Here is a 17,082-nt window from a genome sequence, read left to right as displayed (position 1 = left end):
ACCCATTGAGGACTACAAGAACCTTGCTAGGGAATGCAGAGGTGCAGACAGGAAGGTTAAGGCTCCACTAGAACTGAAATTGGCCAGAGATGTGAAGAAAAAAGCATTCTTCAGACATATGAGCAGTTAAGCAGAAGCCTTGCTTCAATCCTGAGAAAGTGGTGGAACAAGTCCTCCTAGAAACTACTACAAACCAAATGAAACAGGCAATTAGGAAAATCCAGCACAGATTTACCAAAGGCAACTCATGCTAGACTAACCTGATCACCTTCTACAACAAAATAACATCTTCTCTTGAGATGGAGAGAGCAGTGGATGTTGCTTACCTGGACTTCAGCAAAGTGTTCAACACTTTCCCACAACCTTTTCCTGGACAAATTGGCAAGACACAGAGGGATGGGCAGGAAATTGTCTCGCAGTCTGCACTCAGAGGGTAGTGATCAATGGGTTTACTCAGTCTGGCAGTCTGTCACAAGTGAAGTCTCCCAGGGATCAGTACTGAGCCCCACACTGTTCAACATCTTCATAAATGATCTGGACGATGGGACTGAAAGCACCCTCACCAAGTTTGCTGATGTCACTAAACTGGCTGGTGAGGTGGACGCGTCAGAAGGGAGAGCCATCTTGCAGAGAGACAGGCTGGAAGAGTGGGCTAGCAAGAACTGTATGAAGTTTAACAAAGACACATGCAAAGTCCTGCACCTGGGACAACATAAGCAAAGAGCCCAGCACAGGCAAAATGATCTGTGTGGCTGGGGAGCAGCCTTGCTGTGAGGGACCTGGGGGTCCCGGTGGACAACGAGCTGAACATGAATTAGCAGAATGCTGCTGCACCAACCAAGGCAAATGGGATCCTGCATCTGCAGGCACATTACTGGCAGAAATAGAGGCATGATCATCCCACTTTACTCAGCACTTGTCAGGCCACATGTAGAGTGCTGTGTCCAGTTCTAGGCCCTACAAGTCAAAAAAATACGTAAACAGACTGGAGCGGGTCCAAAGGAGGGCCATGAAGATAATTAAAGGGCTGGAGAACCTGCCCTATGAGGAGAGACTGAAGAAGTTAGGTCTTTTCAGCCTGTAGAAAGGAAATTTCAGGAGGGACCTCATAATTTTCCAGTACTTAAGGGGTGACTACAAAGAGGATGGAGGCTCTCTCTCTTCACAGGGGGCAACAGGTAGAAGTTGCATCAGGAGAGGTTTCATCTTGATATAAGAACAAACTATTCTTACAGTGAGAACAATCAATCGCTGGAACAACCTCCCTAGGGACATGGTAGAGTCCATCACTGTAGGTTTTCAAGATGCAATGGGACAGGATGCTAGATAATCTCATCTAGGCTTTCTTTCCCACGAAAGGTTGGACTAGATGATCTCTTGAGCTCCCTTCCAACCTGGGCTGTGCTGCGATTCTTTTGGCCCCACTTAACAGAGAAACTGTTTCTTGTTGGTAACTTTTGAATTTGGTTTATAATATAACAATGTTGTTTATCACTAAGACTGCTCAACACTGTGAAGTGCTTTTCATAAAGTTTGAAGTCTATAGGGTGGATGGTGGAATGTTCTGAAAATCTAGTGACAGGCATAGGTAATACCTTCTGTAAAGCTGTCCTTAGGAGTTTCAGGTATGTTGATGTCTTTAGTTAGTTTTCAGCCTGTAAAACATTCATTGTTATTATGTCTGGGAGACTGTAGTAAGTGTATGTATATTTCACTGATCAGTATCAACAGAAAAATAAATAACCCCCAACTCTGGACATTATATAAACACCAGGTGTTTACTCCCCTAAGCAAAGGTCTGGAAGAATAAATAGGTCTTAAGTGGAGAGAATCACAGATGCTTTTTTGACCTAGCAGCATGCTTTCTCTGCACCCTGAAAAATCCAACCTCGAAATTCAATAATCAAGGCAATGTAGTAGCATATAACTCAAGTGTCTAGGTATGCAACAGGTGACAGCTTCAAGGAAATTGGATACTGTGGCTAAGCACATATTACTTCTGAAGTGGCAAACTCATCTTGAGAAACTACTTACCCCTGCCGTCTTGGTCCCGTCCCACACACTGTATTGATGTCTCCTTAACTATTTTGAGGTTGCTGTGGAAGTGAGCTGTAACTTACGCTCATGTACACCTGCATGCATGCTGATGTGTTTGTGGAAGAAAGAGGAATAAGATACTGTTTTGTGCACTGATCTTTTAGTTACTAATGCCCCCCAATATCCGTCCTTCAACAGACCCTGAAACAACAGTTAGCCTCTGTTTGGGAAAGTCTGATACTAAAGGATCAGTGATGCGTGTTATCAGTTTGATTATTCTGCTGCTAAGCAGAAGGGACTTTTATTTTTATAGAAGGATGATTAAATGTAGGCTAGAAATGAAAGATGCATGGTTTTGAGAATACTAGGAAGAGGTCAGTCATTTCTAATGTATGTCTCAAAAATAAAGCAAATCAATGATCTTTGCATTAGCTGATTTAAGCCTCAATTGAAAAGGTGACAAGATACATTTTGACCTTTTAAAAGCATGAGGAGAAAATGTAGCTTTAAATGGCATTCCCAGATTTTCCTTTAATCCGTAGTTAATATCCTTGTCTGCGTTTCTACTGCCAGGCAAGCTGCTGTAGTCTTACCCACTAGATATTATAATGAAAAAAAACTTGCTTAACTTCAGTCACTCCACTAATCCTTTGATGTCTTTGCCTCCTGCTTTGAAATGCTAAACTACTTGGACAAATTTTAGTGCTCTAGTAAATTAAGAGCTCTGAATTTTTGATCCTATGAATGAAAAAAATAGACATTGTAGTAAAATCACATTGTGTTAACTTACTATAAGAAAAAGCTTAAAAATGGCATTTGGCTGAGCAGTGCTGTGTACAAATTCAGACGGTCAAGTACGGTGAGGTAGAGCAGAGATTGTAAAAAAAAAAAAAAAAATCTTTCATCTTACAAGAGCGAGCATTGGTTTTGGGGTGTTACATTAATGGAACACCACATAGACTGACACTGTGCAGCTGATGTCAAAATTGAGAATTTACCTGGTAACAGCAAGAGGTTTTTGTTCCAGGACACAGGTACAGAGACATGGTGAGTTTGCAACTGAAGGGCTGGTCTGGGCCCAGAGTTCCTCAGTTCTGAACAAAGACCAGATTCAGCAAACCAGCATTTTTGTGCACCTGCCACTGTAAGCAGCATTGTTAGGAACATCCTCAAATCCAAGTTTACTTTAAAATTCCATTAGTTTATTTTCTCTTAAATCTTTTAGCCCAGATAATAACTTAAGAAATCTAGCTTTTATGAATAAAATATGACTAACAATGATCTGCACTGGGCAGTAAATATAAGCCAATCTAAATTTCCAAATACTCTAGTACCATACAGTGGGAAACAAATACTGAATATTCTATTAAAATTATTTTAATTTTTAATTAAAGATTGAAGAAAGATAGAAGCAGATATATAAAATACTTGGAGATTTTAAATGTTTCTCTGCAGAGAATTAAAACATTAAAGGGTTCTTGCTTTTATGAATATGTAATACAGTGATAGATTAGATACTTAGAAGCAAAAGATGCCATCTGATATAAACAGGTGTCCTGCACATAAGCCAGTAACAGAGAAGGTAACACTCTTCTATTTAGCTCTTTGATGTAGAAATCCACAAAACAGAGTAAAATGGTGTTTTCCTTCTTCCTCTGGAAATGAACTTTGTCTCTTTTTAAAGTTCCCCTGAAGCCCTATTTATTGGTATCAGTTCAGGCACCATCAGCTGACATATAAGCAGAAAAGCATTAAATGTCAGAGAACGCTGTTGAACACTGTTGTCTACTGTGTTCTATGGAATTTGATTAGTAGGAGATATAAGCCAAATCCTGCAAAAATCTGAGACAAGTGATGCTGAAGATCTTAGTCCAGTGTTACTACGGACTGGTACCTAAAATGGAGGACCTTGAAAGTGAAATTGTCACTTTTAAAGTATGGAATAACTTAGTCACCTTGTTCCTTCTGTCTTGCAATGAAGTCCCAAATTCTTTGATTGAGCTTTCTGTCCCTGAAAGAGCAACATGTGCAATTATGAACTACTACATTGTGTTTTCTTAGCCTACTCCTGACATTACTTATAAAGGTAGCCGACATATTATTTTGATGAACTACAGTATATCAGTAAAATCAGAGTAGTAAGCCTTAAGAATTACTTTAATTGGTTCACTGCAAGTAGGCTTGATTTCCTGTATACTTACAATGGAATAAGAATGTGCATGTAAATAGCACAGTGACAAACTTCGAAGTTCGCTCTGTTGTGATGCTGTACATCTTAAATCCTATATTTACCAACATATGACTTAAATCAATAAATATGTCCTGCCTATAAGATTTCATTAATGAACTATTTTGCTTAAAGAAAACTTCTGTATATTTAACTATAATAGAAGATTCTTAGGTAGTACAGGAATGGTTATGTGGAAATACAGCATTGCCTCCTGTTGGTGAATGCTCACAAAATTTGTATATAATTTAGAAGTCACCAGCACTGAAGATACTGTTGCAAAGGGTTGATAAGGGCTTCGGTACAATAAAAGAATGGCATGACTGTAGTGATAAGCAAGCCCAGAGTATTTAGAGTCTGGTTAGTGTGGCTATGATTTGTGTCAGAAGAATTGCATAAATAATATTATATTTAGAATTATTTATGTTGTGGTTTGTGTCCAAATGCCAATTGTATTATAGGATTTTGAAGTCTTAAAACATCACTGGAGATTAATTTTGTATTTCAAAGCTGCTGTAGATGCATAGATAAGCAGATTGGTCTATAAAATGCCTGCTTAAAAACTGTCAAAACTGTCTGGCTCTTCTTGCTCTTCTTACTCTTCAGTGCTCTTTCTCTTTTCTTCTGTTCTCACTCCCACGGTTCAGTGTTAAAGCCTGTCTCTTTGAGCATTTCCTAGTGCATATTCAAGCCCTTCTGACCACCAGGTTACTAACTGCTCATCTTCATGGTTACTTTCTCTTACAAATATTTTCAACCCCGCAGCTATTTTCAGTTTAGCATCCTAAGCTCTCTCTAGTATAAACTCTTCTTTCGGAGAAGAAGATTCCCACCTGGCTCTGGTCAAATGAAGCATCCTAGTCAGATACAACTTTGGAGAGGGGATTGTGCTTCCACTGTAACTCCTTGATGAGGTGTTTGTTTTTCATTCAGAAATATTTTGCTTCTCTGTCTTTCATAACATTTGATTCAATTCTAATCATGCTGTAGTTTTCTTCAGTGTGCTGTTTGTAGAGTAATAGAAATGCAGCTGAAATTACATGTAAAAACAAGCTAAAAAGTGTGCAGTCACACTGTGCTGCATACTTCAAACTTTGATATGTTGCTCTTTTTCTGGAGGCTTCAGTTTCTCTGCCTCACCATTTCCTCTGAAGATACTGATGGAAGAAATACGGTAGATTGAACATTAATTGTGGGACTATGAGAAGGGAATTCAGGTCTCCTCACTTATAGACATCTTTTCTTTCCCCTGAGAGCAGAATAACCCTTAAAATGTTACATGTGCATACTGGAACCAATCAAGCACTCTTTTCTCAAAGTGGAATCCTGTTTGTTTAAGGCTGAAGGGGGCAAAACTACTTGTTTTACACAGTGAGGTAACTGCTCCTTTCCTCTTTAACTGCTCCTTTCCTCTTATCTGTCTTATCCCTATATCCATCCATATGTGATCTTAAAAAGAGGGGAAAGAGACCTATGTCTCTCATAAAACTGAAACCTGTTGTGAAGTGAAACAACAACCAGGAACGTGAATGTAGTTTGGCAGAGATGTTCTTGCAGAAGCAATGTTATGTAGGAAGCAACGTAACAGCAACATTTCAGTCACCCTTGCATGAAAATTAGACATGGGAATTATGCACTTGATTAGATTAAAAAGGTACCACTTCAGATTACAAGTAATACATAAAAAATGCCAGTACATATTGTCACTAAAATACAAGTTCTCATGCCTGGGGCTTTTAATGTACCATATGAGGAAATCAATCAGCTCAAAAATAAATCCATGTAAAGAGAACTGGAGCACAAAAATGCTCCAATACAAAAAACCTCAAGTAGGCCTAAACGTTGTAAATCCATTATGTACCCAGTGTGAGACATCTCAGACAGTGATTACAGGAATCCATCATGTACTATCATTTTTCCTTTATTTATCATTTTGGACCCAATTGCTATGGCCAAACTCAGTCTCTATAACAAAATAATATTTCTTATATCTACAATCAAAGTAACCCCAAAAGCTGTGCAGTTGTTAGAGTTGCTTAGAGAATCGTGTTCTGTGCCTTGAAATAGATGGAGTTTTTTCCAGAATAATATGCACAGAACTGGACTGTACCTGACAAAGATGAACATCTGAAAATCTCACCTCCTTAAAATGGCATCAGTACTATGAACAGCATTTCTGTGACTGACTCACACAGCAGTTGCTGCTAGTTTGTCAGGTCTGTTTTTTCCAACTCTGTTACGCAAATTTTGCTGATATTTTTTCCATTGCTGAAATGCTTTGGAAGGATCAGAGGAAGGGGAACAAGAAGCAGCTAGTCATACTTGCATTAGTGGAATTAGTGGAAGCATAAAGCTAGCATCAGCGATACAGCTAGTCTCCTTAGAGAGTGAAAAGTAGTGAGAAGGCCAGAGGGTCTGAAGTTGTGTTGAGAGACCATTATATCTGTCAAAAATGGACCAGCAGTCATTCGGATCTGAGCTTTCAGCCAGAAACTAGATGGTGCTAGTGAAAATTTAGACTAATTTATCTTGATTTCATAAATCATTATTTTGTTTATTGTTACTAGCATTTTTCAGCTTTTTTTGCCAAACTGATTCTTAAATTCTTTTTTTTAAAAAACCCTTGTTAGCCTTATGTCATTCGTTTTAAAATATTGGTTTCTTTAATTTTAGTCACTTGCCCAACAATTTCACTTTGCATATTAAATTGTTCTGTATCCTTTAAGTACATACTGCTTTATTTCTTTAGCATATTCAGGTGTTAATATAGTGGTAGATAGACTTTCATTGCCAGACCATGGCTATCTAGAGAGAGGGCAGCCTCTGAGAAATTAGCACTGTGCTCACTAGCATCAGTGATTACGAACACCTAACACTGGTGCACAATACAGTAACAGGCTTAAAGGTTGCCACAGAATTATATTGAAATAGCATTCCTCAGGGTTCAAGGTCTAGTGCTAGAAGTCATAACTAAAATATTGATTTAAATCTACTGCTTACATTTTTCTAAGATAAGCTTTAAAAATGCCTTTGGAGATTTTTTGTTGTTGTTCATAGTCAAGATTAGATTGTTGTTGAACTATTTAAAGGTTAGTTAAATGCTTGTGTTGAAAAGTACCACTTAAAGGTGACCTTAAAAATCTGTTTAATAAATGGGAACTTATGCCCTCATATTTTTTTAATAAGGGTTTAGAGAAAGGTCAGTACAGATGCTTTTGTTCTGGTTTTGTGTCCTGCTCCATGGTGGATACATTAGCTGAGATGCATTCAATTTACTGCAATGTTTTGTTCAGCTGTCAGTCTGTCCTTCGTTTGAGCTGTAGTAATAAGGTGTTCAGCAAAGAACAGTTTCTCTTCGATTCATCTCTGACTCCATAGAGATCCTAGGAAGTGATCAACTATTCATATTACATAACCACTGGCTCTGTAGAAGACACTGTAGAAAACTCTAATTCATTAATATTATTAACTAATTTTTTGGTGTGAAATAGAATGATTGCTATGACATCGACTAGAACATTAGTTGTGCCTGAAAGTTTTTGGATAGATACGATTTTTCAACTGGGGAAGGGCATCATGCAGAAGCGTACATCATGTGTAAAAGTCCTGTTAAAGACTGCTGGTTTTCCCCTAAAGCTTTTAAGTAACAAACGCCCCAGTCTATTCTGCAAGGTAATAAAAGCTGTTGTGAACTGCTGAGTGTTCTCAGTTTGGACTGTCTTCTCTGATGTCCAGAGTGTTCAGCATTTTGCAGCAGCAAGTGGTTCTATTTCATGTAATATAAGTGTACTGCAATGTCTGCAAAACCAAAGGGTATAGCTGTTGTACAAGAAGAGACACCCAATGCTTTTGATTAGGGGGCAAGGTATGAAAAGAATCACTGCCAAACTGTTCTGCAGCCTGTTTAGGGGAAGAAAGTTGTTACCTGTTTATAATTCTGTGAGAAAACAAATAAGCACAACTCTTGACTTGTCATTTCTGTGTTTCCAGTAACAAAGAATACATGAAGAGTAAAACTAAGAGAAGTGACTGTGGTTGATGAAGAGCACTTTCTGCACTCCTGAGTTAAGAAGGAGGAATTTGCTGAGCCTAATAGATGAAGAGGAATAATCAGCTGATCTTATTCTAAGAAGTGTCAGGTCTTTGAACCATAGAAAGGATTGATGCACTTGGCAAAAATGACATGAAACATTCCACTCTCTGCTATCATATACTGTTGCTTGCTGAACTGTGAAGAACTGTGTGTTCAGGTGGCTTTCTATTATATTGCCAATCACCATTTTTGGATTTGAAAGTCATATTTTCTTATTGGCTCTCTAGTGTTTTCCTTTGCATGCTTTCTGTAGCTATGCATAAGCAAAATCTATTATCTGTTTTACCTATTTAAAAATAAGCACAGTGGTGAATAAAAACTTCATTTGTTGTGACCCTTCAGTTCTAATCACTTAGGTCCATGTCAGTGGAAATTGGAATTGATGTCATACAAGGCTTAGGGTAAACCTCTGCACATACTTTATGAAAATGAGCCTCTAAAGATATTTTCACTGTTAGTGAAAAGGAGAAAAAAATGTTATTTATACCAAGGCCTTATGTTGTGTACATATCTTGTCTTTGAAATATTTTTGATTTAGTTTATTTCTTGTAAAAGAGAAATTATATAATTTATTTAGTAAATACTACTGTAAACTATAGTTTTATTGATGAATAAAGTATTTTGTTCTCAAGAACATCACAGCTGTCAAACTGCTTTTGATCTGTGCAGGACTTGTTGTTCTGGTATTTCTCTACCTTCATGAAATGGTCTTGAGAGGCATCTCAACAGATATGACAGCCACTCTATAACATGGTATCTGTCTTTATCTTCTACCAGCTCTATAATGAAGAGGAAAATCTTGAAATTAAGAGTAGAAAAGGCAAAGGAACATACTCAACAGGCATTGCTTCATAAAAGCTTTTCAGGTTTTTCAGTATGGGCAATCATTTTAAGATAACTATAGAAACTGTCTGGTTTCCTTAATTTCCCTAGCAGCAGAGAGATAATCCCCAACACCAGTGACCATAGATCCTAGATTTCGTGCTTTGATGTGGTAGTGTATTTAATAACTACACAGGTATCACTTTGAAAGTTTATGAAAGTTATTGGTAATAACATTTCTTCTAGGAGAAAGTGTAGCAAACCTGCTGCATTGGCAAAACAGAATTTGGCACTTTAATTCCTAAAATTATGCTTTGTACTTTGCAGAATTTTCCATTTAAGGTTTTGGTGTGGTTTTTCTTTTTTCCTTTGATGTAATCCTGTAACAGTGACATGGAGGAGAGTATTATTCCTTAATTATGCACAGAATAGAGAAATGGAAAGGTTTGGGTTTTTTTCCTCTAAGATGTAGAGTCTTTGGCTTAACTTAGAGCCTATGTCTTATGATTACCTCTTTTCCAGCCTTTGAAATTAAATTGCTTAATCTCAGCAAGATAATTCTTCTGCAGCATTCTTCTTAGGAATGCAAGAGACCAATCTGCATGCCCTGTGAGCAGAAACATTTTGTACATCTATGTGAACTGTCTGCTCCATGCACAGTGTACAGCACATTTAGGATGTGTGTCTTTGCAAAGTAGCTATTTCTGATCAGTCTTATTTGGGGAAAAACATGAAATTTCTTAGTTTAAGCACCAGATTAACCTTCATAAAGCACATACACGCTACTCTTTTCCCAATTACCTAGCAGACTGTAGTGTCTGAATCATTTGTCCTTAGGAAGATCCCTGAGGGGACACAAGTTAACTGCAACAATTCTGTCCAAAACCAGAATGTCTATACTAAACAAGTCAGAGACTGACCTGTCCTTTGTGTACAGTCCCTTTAACACAGTCACTTATAAATGAAAACAGTCATTTAACACTTGCAAAAGGAAATCCTGTATAGAATATGGAGCCTACTGGGAAAACCTTCTCCAAAGCATGTGCACTAATGGGGTGGGTGGGCGGGGGGGCGGGGGGGGGGAAGAGGAGGTGACTACATGGTTCCACTGGGAGGGAAGAGGGATTACAGATAAGCAATGTTAATGATCAACAACTTGATACCCATTCCTTTCTCTAACACATGAAATGGTGTAAAGCTTCAAACATCAAAGACTACAGGAGCTTGTAAGTATGTGTATGTTTCATGCCTATGTATTTCAGTTCTCTTCATCTTGTATTGGTATTTTGCATTGGTAGCACTTAGATGAAAATTTAAAGACTTTTAAACATAGCTATAAAGCTGATGAGGCAGTGCATGTCAGGTAACAATAAAATATATACAGAAGGCATAATCAACTCCCTGGGGCATTAAAGTAATGTATTGGTCTATTTCTCCAGGTCTAAACAGATGGAACTCACCACAGGGAGCAAAATTTGAAGAATTAGGTCACAGACATGGGCTATCTCTGTGCAGTGGTATCTGAATACTCTGGCCCTGCAAGCTGCTCAGAAGGAAAAAGCACAGGTTGATGCCTGCTTAGAGAAAGGTAGGGAATAACTCCAAATTTGTATATCTGATCCTATGACTTAATTATATGGCATTCAGAGGGCGAGTTTTGCCTTTGGTGGTACTGTATAATAGTTGTCCTCAGTTTGGAAAAAAAAAAAAAAAAAACAAAACAAAAACCTTCATGTCCTTGTACTAGATTTCAGTGGTTTGAAAATACCAACACTTATCCTGAGATGTGTTTTCTTGTTGACTTTGCTTATACTTTAGGCAATTTAATATCATGTAACTCAATGCTATTTTTCTAAACCCTTGACATAAGACAGTGATGAGTAATCAATAGCACACTCCACCTATTCTTCATAGAAGCCATTTACTGACCTATTTCCAGTGGCTCATGCATTTGCTTGCAACAAGAAAGATATCGGCTCGTGCCAGACTGAAGACGCAGGGCCTGATCCTGCAGCGATTTTGCATATGGAACTGTTTCGCAGTTATTTTACACCAGCCTAAAAAAGATACTGACACCAAAGTACTGTGGCATGAACAACATTAACCTAAGGGATGAGGACCAAGATGAAAAACATGAAGAAATCATTGTTAAAATTGCTAACCCCTAACTCAGGCCCTTTTGAAATTCTGTGAAAGATCTTCACTGGTAGTAGGATCCTGTAAAGTTCATTAAATGAACATTGTTGACAATTTTTTAAAAGATTTCTTAAGTGAGATTGCTAATACCAGAGAAAATGTTTAATCTACACTAATTCATTGATTTGTCATTAACTTAGAAACAGGAGATGAACATTTCCTATTGAGAGTTGCATATGACCTTGGACGATTAGAGAAAAATCACTGTGGAACTATCTGGATAATACCAGAAAATATCTTCTGATGCTCTTTTTATAGGGATGGCAAAGTATGTAAACAAGCACCATCTTTTACTAGATCAAATGCTATGTAAAAGAACAGGCATTCCTCCATTCTTCCAGCTGCTTTCCACTCTCCGCAACAAGGTATGAAAAAGGAATTGTTTGCTTTACTAATGTATTCTGTGGTCTGATAAAGGTTATTTCTCCATATGGGCTTTATCTCAGTACACAGACCATTATAGCTGCAAAAACAACTAGTTTCTTCCAGAAGTGATAAGAATGTGAGTTGGTCTTCAAGGAACTAGCAAGTATCTTCTATCTGCTTGATGTAGAAAAACTTCCCTCACAAAATGCAATAAGAACACAGACCCCTACACGGTCTGGTAACAAACACACAGGACTGCTGGAAATAGACAAGAGGATGACTAAGCTAGATAATATGGATTGGTACAGAGAACTCGACTACCACAGATGTCAAAGTTTCAGCTGAAATTTGCACAACCAACTTGAATTGTCTGGGCTCTTGCCCCCTGTGTGGTAGAAAATAATTTCAGCTTAAAGAAATAAAATAATACAAATCTTGGTGAGAAACTTGACAGCTTATTCCCTAAAGCATTACAAGATGCCAGCTGCTTGCTTGAGTGAGAGTTTTAGAAATGTAAAAATGCATCACACAGTAACTAGTGGTAAGCTTCTTAACGCTTGTATGGTTTACGTATTTATGATTTTACTTGCAACTGTTGCATCTTTCAGTCCTGGTCTAGGGAAGGATCTAAAAGGAAATTTGTGTTCCCAAAGAAAATGGTTTTTTTTAAGAAACTTTTTCATCGGAATTATTTCTTATCTCTTATCTCCCTGGTAAGCCCATTTTATTTTTTTCAGATTAAGTAACAATAAAAGATGTCTAGATGAGACTCCTGACATCTTCCTATATCATTAATAATACAATATCACCAGCGTTTAAATAACTAAGTAGGAACTTGGCCAGTCGCCTACATAAATTCCCTTCTCTTTCTTCACTGCTTTTTGAAGCACACCATCAGAAGTTCTATCAAACAAACATATGTCAAGTGTGATAAATGATGTGCTTTATTTTCCCTTTACTGGCTCAGGGTAACATTTTACCTACAGGCCATAATGGATCAGAATACTTGCTGTCACAGAAAATGCTGTCTAGAATGGGTCCCTAAGTGGATGCCATATTCTGTAATAATGTACCTTTTCAAGGACTCAGGTATTCACACAGCCAAAATAGCTCTGGGTCAAACCAACGCCTGTCATCTCAAGTGGTCCATATTAGCTACTCACATCAGTGCAGTTAACTGGAATTAACTGCAGTTAACAGAAATTGCAATCTGAACAGTTGTTTTCAGTGAGTTGCAGCTACTCCAGTTTGGGGTTGTGAATCCATTATCCAAACAGCCTGTTGTAAAGTTTGAACCCAAGATACTAGCCCTGGTCCTTGTCCCATTTTTCCCTCTTTGTAGTGCCAGCACGTCCTACAGTTCTTGTCCTAAATTGTCAAGAAAGGAGGAATCCCTCTCTGTTACTGCTTAGGTCTGGAAAAGCCATAGATATTGTACTTTGAAAATTTGCCAGAGCATCATGGTTTAACCCCAGCCAGCAACTAAGCCCTGTGCAGCCGGTCTCTCACTCCCCCCACAGCGGGATGGGGGAGAGAGTCGGAATAGTAAAAGTAGGAAAACACATGGGTTGAGGTAAGGACAGTTTAATGGGTAAAGCAAAAGCTACGCGCACAAGCAAAGCAAGATGAGGAATTCCTTCACTACTTCTCATCGGCAGGAAGATGTTCAGCCATCTCCAGGACAGTGGGGCTCCATCACATGTAATAGTTACTTGAGGAGACAAATGCCATTATTCCAAATGTCTGCCCCTGCCTTCTTCTGCCCCTGGATTTATATGCTGAGCATGATGTCATATGGTATGGAATATTCCTTTGGTTAGTTGGGGTCAGCTGTCCTGGCTGTGTCCCCTCCCAGCTCCTTATGCACCCCCAGCCTACTCACTGGTGAGGTGGGGTGAGAAGCAGAAAAGGCCTTGGCTCTGTGTAAGCTCTGCTCAGCAATAACTAAAACATCTCTGTGTTATCAACACTGTGTCCAGCACAAATCCAAAACATAGCCTCATACTGGGTACTATGAAGAAAATGAACTCTATCCTAGCCAAAACCAGCCCATTCTCCACCCCTTATTCCACACCATTTACGCCGTGCTCAGGTCTCACACTATCCAATACAACCTTGTTACCCACCACCACCCTTCCCACCCTTTAATATAATCCACAGATACCATTCCCTTAGTCTATGAACCACCCCTGTGAAATGTCTGTAAAATGTCCATAAATGTCCACAAAATGTCCATTGACTTAATTTAGTCCATGACGTTGGGCTCCATCTGTTATGGCGGTCACTCAGGACAGGAGAGGTTGTGTGTTGTGTGGAGTTACTGGGCACCAAAGCCAGCTCCAGTCAGGTCACTGCTGCACTTGCACTGCTTCTTGTAAGGCTTGTCCTCCATTGGTTCGGGTGGTTCCTGCTACAGTAATTCCTATCAGATGCGACTCAAATCCTGGGTTACAACAATATAAAGGTATTTCCATTACAGTCTCTACCCCAGTCCCTTTGGACCAGAGCATCAGGTTTAACATTGCAATGAACTCCTCCCCTTGCCCCTGCTCCACCTTGGACTTATCCACAGACTGCAGTCCCTCAGGGGTGTACCTGCTCCCAGTGGAGCCTTATCTATGAACCACAGTCTCTTCAGTGGTATACCTGCTGTGCCATAGACTTATCCACAGCCACAGTCGCTTTGAGGTGCACCTGTTCCAGCGTGGCCTTCTCCATGGACCACAATGCCTTCAGAGATATACGTGCTCCAGCATGGCCTTGCCCACAGCCACAGTCCCTTCAGAAGTAAACCTGCTCCAACATGGCCTTAGCCATGGCTGCCATCCCTCCAGGGGTGCACCTGCTCTGTCATGGGTTTATCCACAGCCACGTGCTTTGAGGTGCTCCAGCATGACCTCATGCACAGCTACTGATGCTTCAAGGTGTACCGTCTGCAGCGTGGACTTATCCTTGGGCTACAATCCCTTCAGAGGCATACCTGCTGCGGCACGTACATAAGCACAGCCACAGAGGCTTTGAAATGTACCTGCTTTCGCATGCGCTTATCCACAGCCACAGACACTTCAGAGTGTCCTGCTCCCACGTGGACTCATCCACAGGTCACAGTCCCTTCAGCTCGAGTGTACACAGTAGTTCCAGCCTGTCCAGTACAGCAGCACAGAAACGGCAGCAACACCCTGGCCATCAGCCAGTCCCAGGCACATCACCACTGCTGTTATCAAAACGTTCCAGGCACAGCACAGTAAGACAATAAGCACCACATCAGTACAGCGAGCAGCAAAAGCAAGAAGCAGCCACTAACGAGCACTAGACTCTACAGTAAGGCAAGCCAGTCCCATGGCAAGCACAGGAGCCTGCTGACTGATAGCTAAACAGCAATAACAGCTATAGATTCGATCTAGCACATTTCAATCAAAGCTGTTGTTATCTTGAACCCTTTGAGCCCCATATTGGGTGCCAAAAAGGACTGTTGTGGTCTAGCCCCAGCCAGCAGCTAAGCCCCATGCAGCTGCTCGCTCACTCCCCCCATAGTGGGATGGGGGAGAGAATCAGACCAGTACAAGTGAGAAAACTCATGGGTTGAGGTAAGGACAGTTTAATGGGTAAAGCAAAAGCTGCATGTGTGCTTCACATGGGCAGGCAGGTGTTCCGCCACCTCCAGGAAAGCAGGGCTCCATCACGTGCAATGGCTACTTGGGAAGACAAATGCTGTGACTCTAAACATCCCCACCTTCCTTCTTCTTCCCCTAGTTTTATATGCTGAGCATGATGTCATATGGTATGGACTACCCCTTTGGTCAGTTGGGGTCAGCTGTCCCAGCTGTGTCCCCCCCAGCTCCTTATGTACCCCCAGCCTACTTGCTGGCAGCGTGGTGTGAGAAGCAGCAAAGGCCTTGGCTCTGTGTAAGCACTGCTCAGCAATAACTAAAACATCCCTGTGTTATCAACACTGTTTCCAGCACAAATCCAAAACATAGTCTCATACTAGCTACTGTGAAGAAAATGAACTCTATCCCAGCCAAAACCAGCACACAAAGAGGAGGACAGGAACTGTAAAACAGCACCACTACAGGAAGTGGATTCTTACCATGCAGTTTAGGATTGCTATACACTTTCAATTTCAAAGTATTTTGCTTTGTAGCTTAGGCTGCTGAAATTAAACTGTTGTCAGCACCTGTGGTGTGTAGAAAATGCCTGTATATTACAACTGCTACTTCTTGCAAGGTAGAAACAAACAGCATCTTTCCTTTACCCTGCTTGGCTGCTTTTTTAAGCGGTGAAGGGAAGTGGGTAGCGTAGCTTGTAATTTCTCTCCTTTTCAGGCACCAGCTCCCTGTAAATTTACCCAGCAAGACAGCTTTGCCTGTACACGTACCTTTAGAGATTCACCCACGAGCAATTATTCCCTGGTCCGAGAGAAGTATCTGAGGTGAAGCTGCACAGCAGGAGCAGTCCTGTTACCAAGTCACTGTCTCAGCTACTTCTCTTTATGATACCAGTCAGATCCGAGATCCCCGAGTGCTCAGAAGTAGGCAGAGAAGTCTGAACAGTACACCAGGACCCAGCACTAGGACAGCCTTGCCGCACGGTGTGTGCGTGGAAGGGTGCCTGTGCTGGGAGAAGGACACCCTCCCCCTCTACTGGCCTGACGGGGAAAGTACCACGTCCTGAAAAAGGCACGTCGGGAAGACCGTCCTCGACTCCAAGGCAGCTTTGTTGTCTCAGTAGCAAAACATTTGGATTTAATTTAGTCCGGCTGTACTGCGGCTGCAGTCGGCAGGGACTGAGGCGGGGAATGAAGAAGTACTCTGCTTTTCTCCTTCAGGCGCCCGCACACGGTTGCACGACACCGCCGGCATGCCGCCTTCTGGGTCATCCGCTTGGGTCCGCCGTCCGCCCTGCCGGCGGCTACGGACGCCCGCTTTCGGGACACCCTACCGGACGCGCTTACACAAGGGCACGGCCCAGCCAGCGGCGGGGGCCGGTGCCGCACAGCCTGTCCGCAGGGGTGGTGCCCCTCAGAAACACCTCGCCAGTCCCCTGACCCGCCAAGGCCCGGGAAGGACAGGACCCGCCCGGGCGTTCCACCTCCGGCCGGAAAGGGGAACGCTCTCTGCCACTTCGGCCCACCGCGGGGGAAGGGCGGGGCTGCTCCGCGCCCTGCCTCCCCCGGGGACCGGCACTCTGGCCCCACTTTGACAGGCCTGCTGGGCGCCTAGCATAGGCTTTGCCAGTGGCCGCCCAGCTCCCTCGTACCGAGGGCTGGCCGAGACCAGCCCCGAAGCGGTTTGGTCCGGCCCGGGCCGGCACTGCTCTCCACGGCGCCGGCGGAGGGCGG

The 17,082-nt window shown here is 41.3% G+C and overlaps 1 protein-coding gene and 1 long non-coding RNA gene across 4 annotated transcripts in view; one reads left to right on the top strand and one right to left on the bottom strand.

Moving 5' to 3' along the window:
* The window catches only part of PIP5K1B (phosphatidylinositol-4-phosphate 5-kinase type 1 beta), a 118,605-nt gene extending 107,388 nt beyond the window's left edge, over positions 1-11,217 (top strand). Inside the window, exon 16 of one of the 3 annotated variants that reach the window (XM_054810845.1) lies at positions 8,255-11,217. In XM_054810845.1, the coding sequence (XP_054666820.1) occupies positions 8,255-8,257 (3 nt within the window). In that variant the 3' untranslated portion in view covers positions 8,258-11,217. The remainder of the gene's footprint in view (positions 1-8,254) is intronic. The other 2 variants (XM_054810846.1, XM_054810847.1) reach the window with 2 other exon arrangements.
* Positions 11,218-13,312: 2,095 nt separating this feature from the next.
* On the bottom strand, positions 13,313-16,946 carry LOC129199805 (uncharacterized). The gene is made up of 2 exons (XR_008574745.1): positions 16,120-16,946; positions 13,313-14,955 (listed from the first exon to the last, which is right to left on the bottom strand). It is a non-coding gene; the product is annotated as an uncharacterized LOC129199805 (long non-coding RNA).
* Between the last annotated feature and the right edge of the window lie 136 nt (positions 16,947-17,082).

The sequence above is a fragment of the Grus americana genome, chromosome Z (assembly GCF_028858705.1).
Source record: "Grus americana isolate bGruAme1 chromosome Z, bGruAme1.mat, whole genome shotgun sequence".
In the NCBI taxonomy this organism is placed as follows: Eukaryota; Metazoa; Chordata; class Aves; order Gruiformes; family Gruidae; genus Grus; species Grus americana.
Note: the sequence above shows the minus strand (reverse complement) of the source record. Positions and strands in the feature narration are given on the sequence as shown.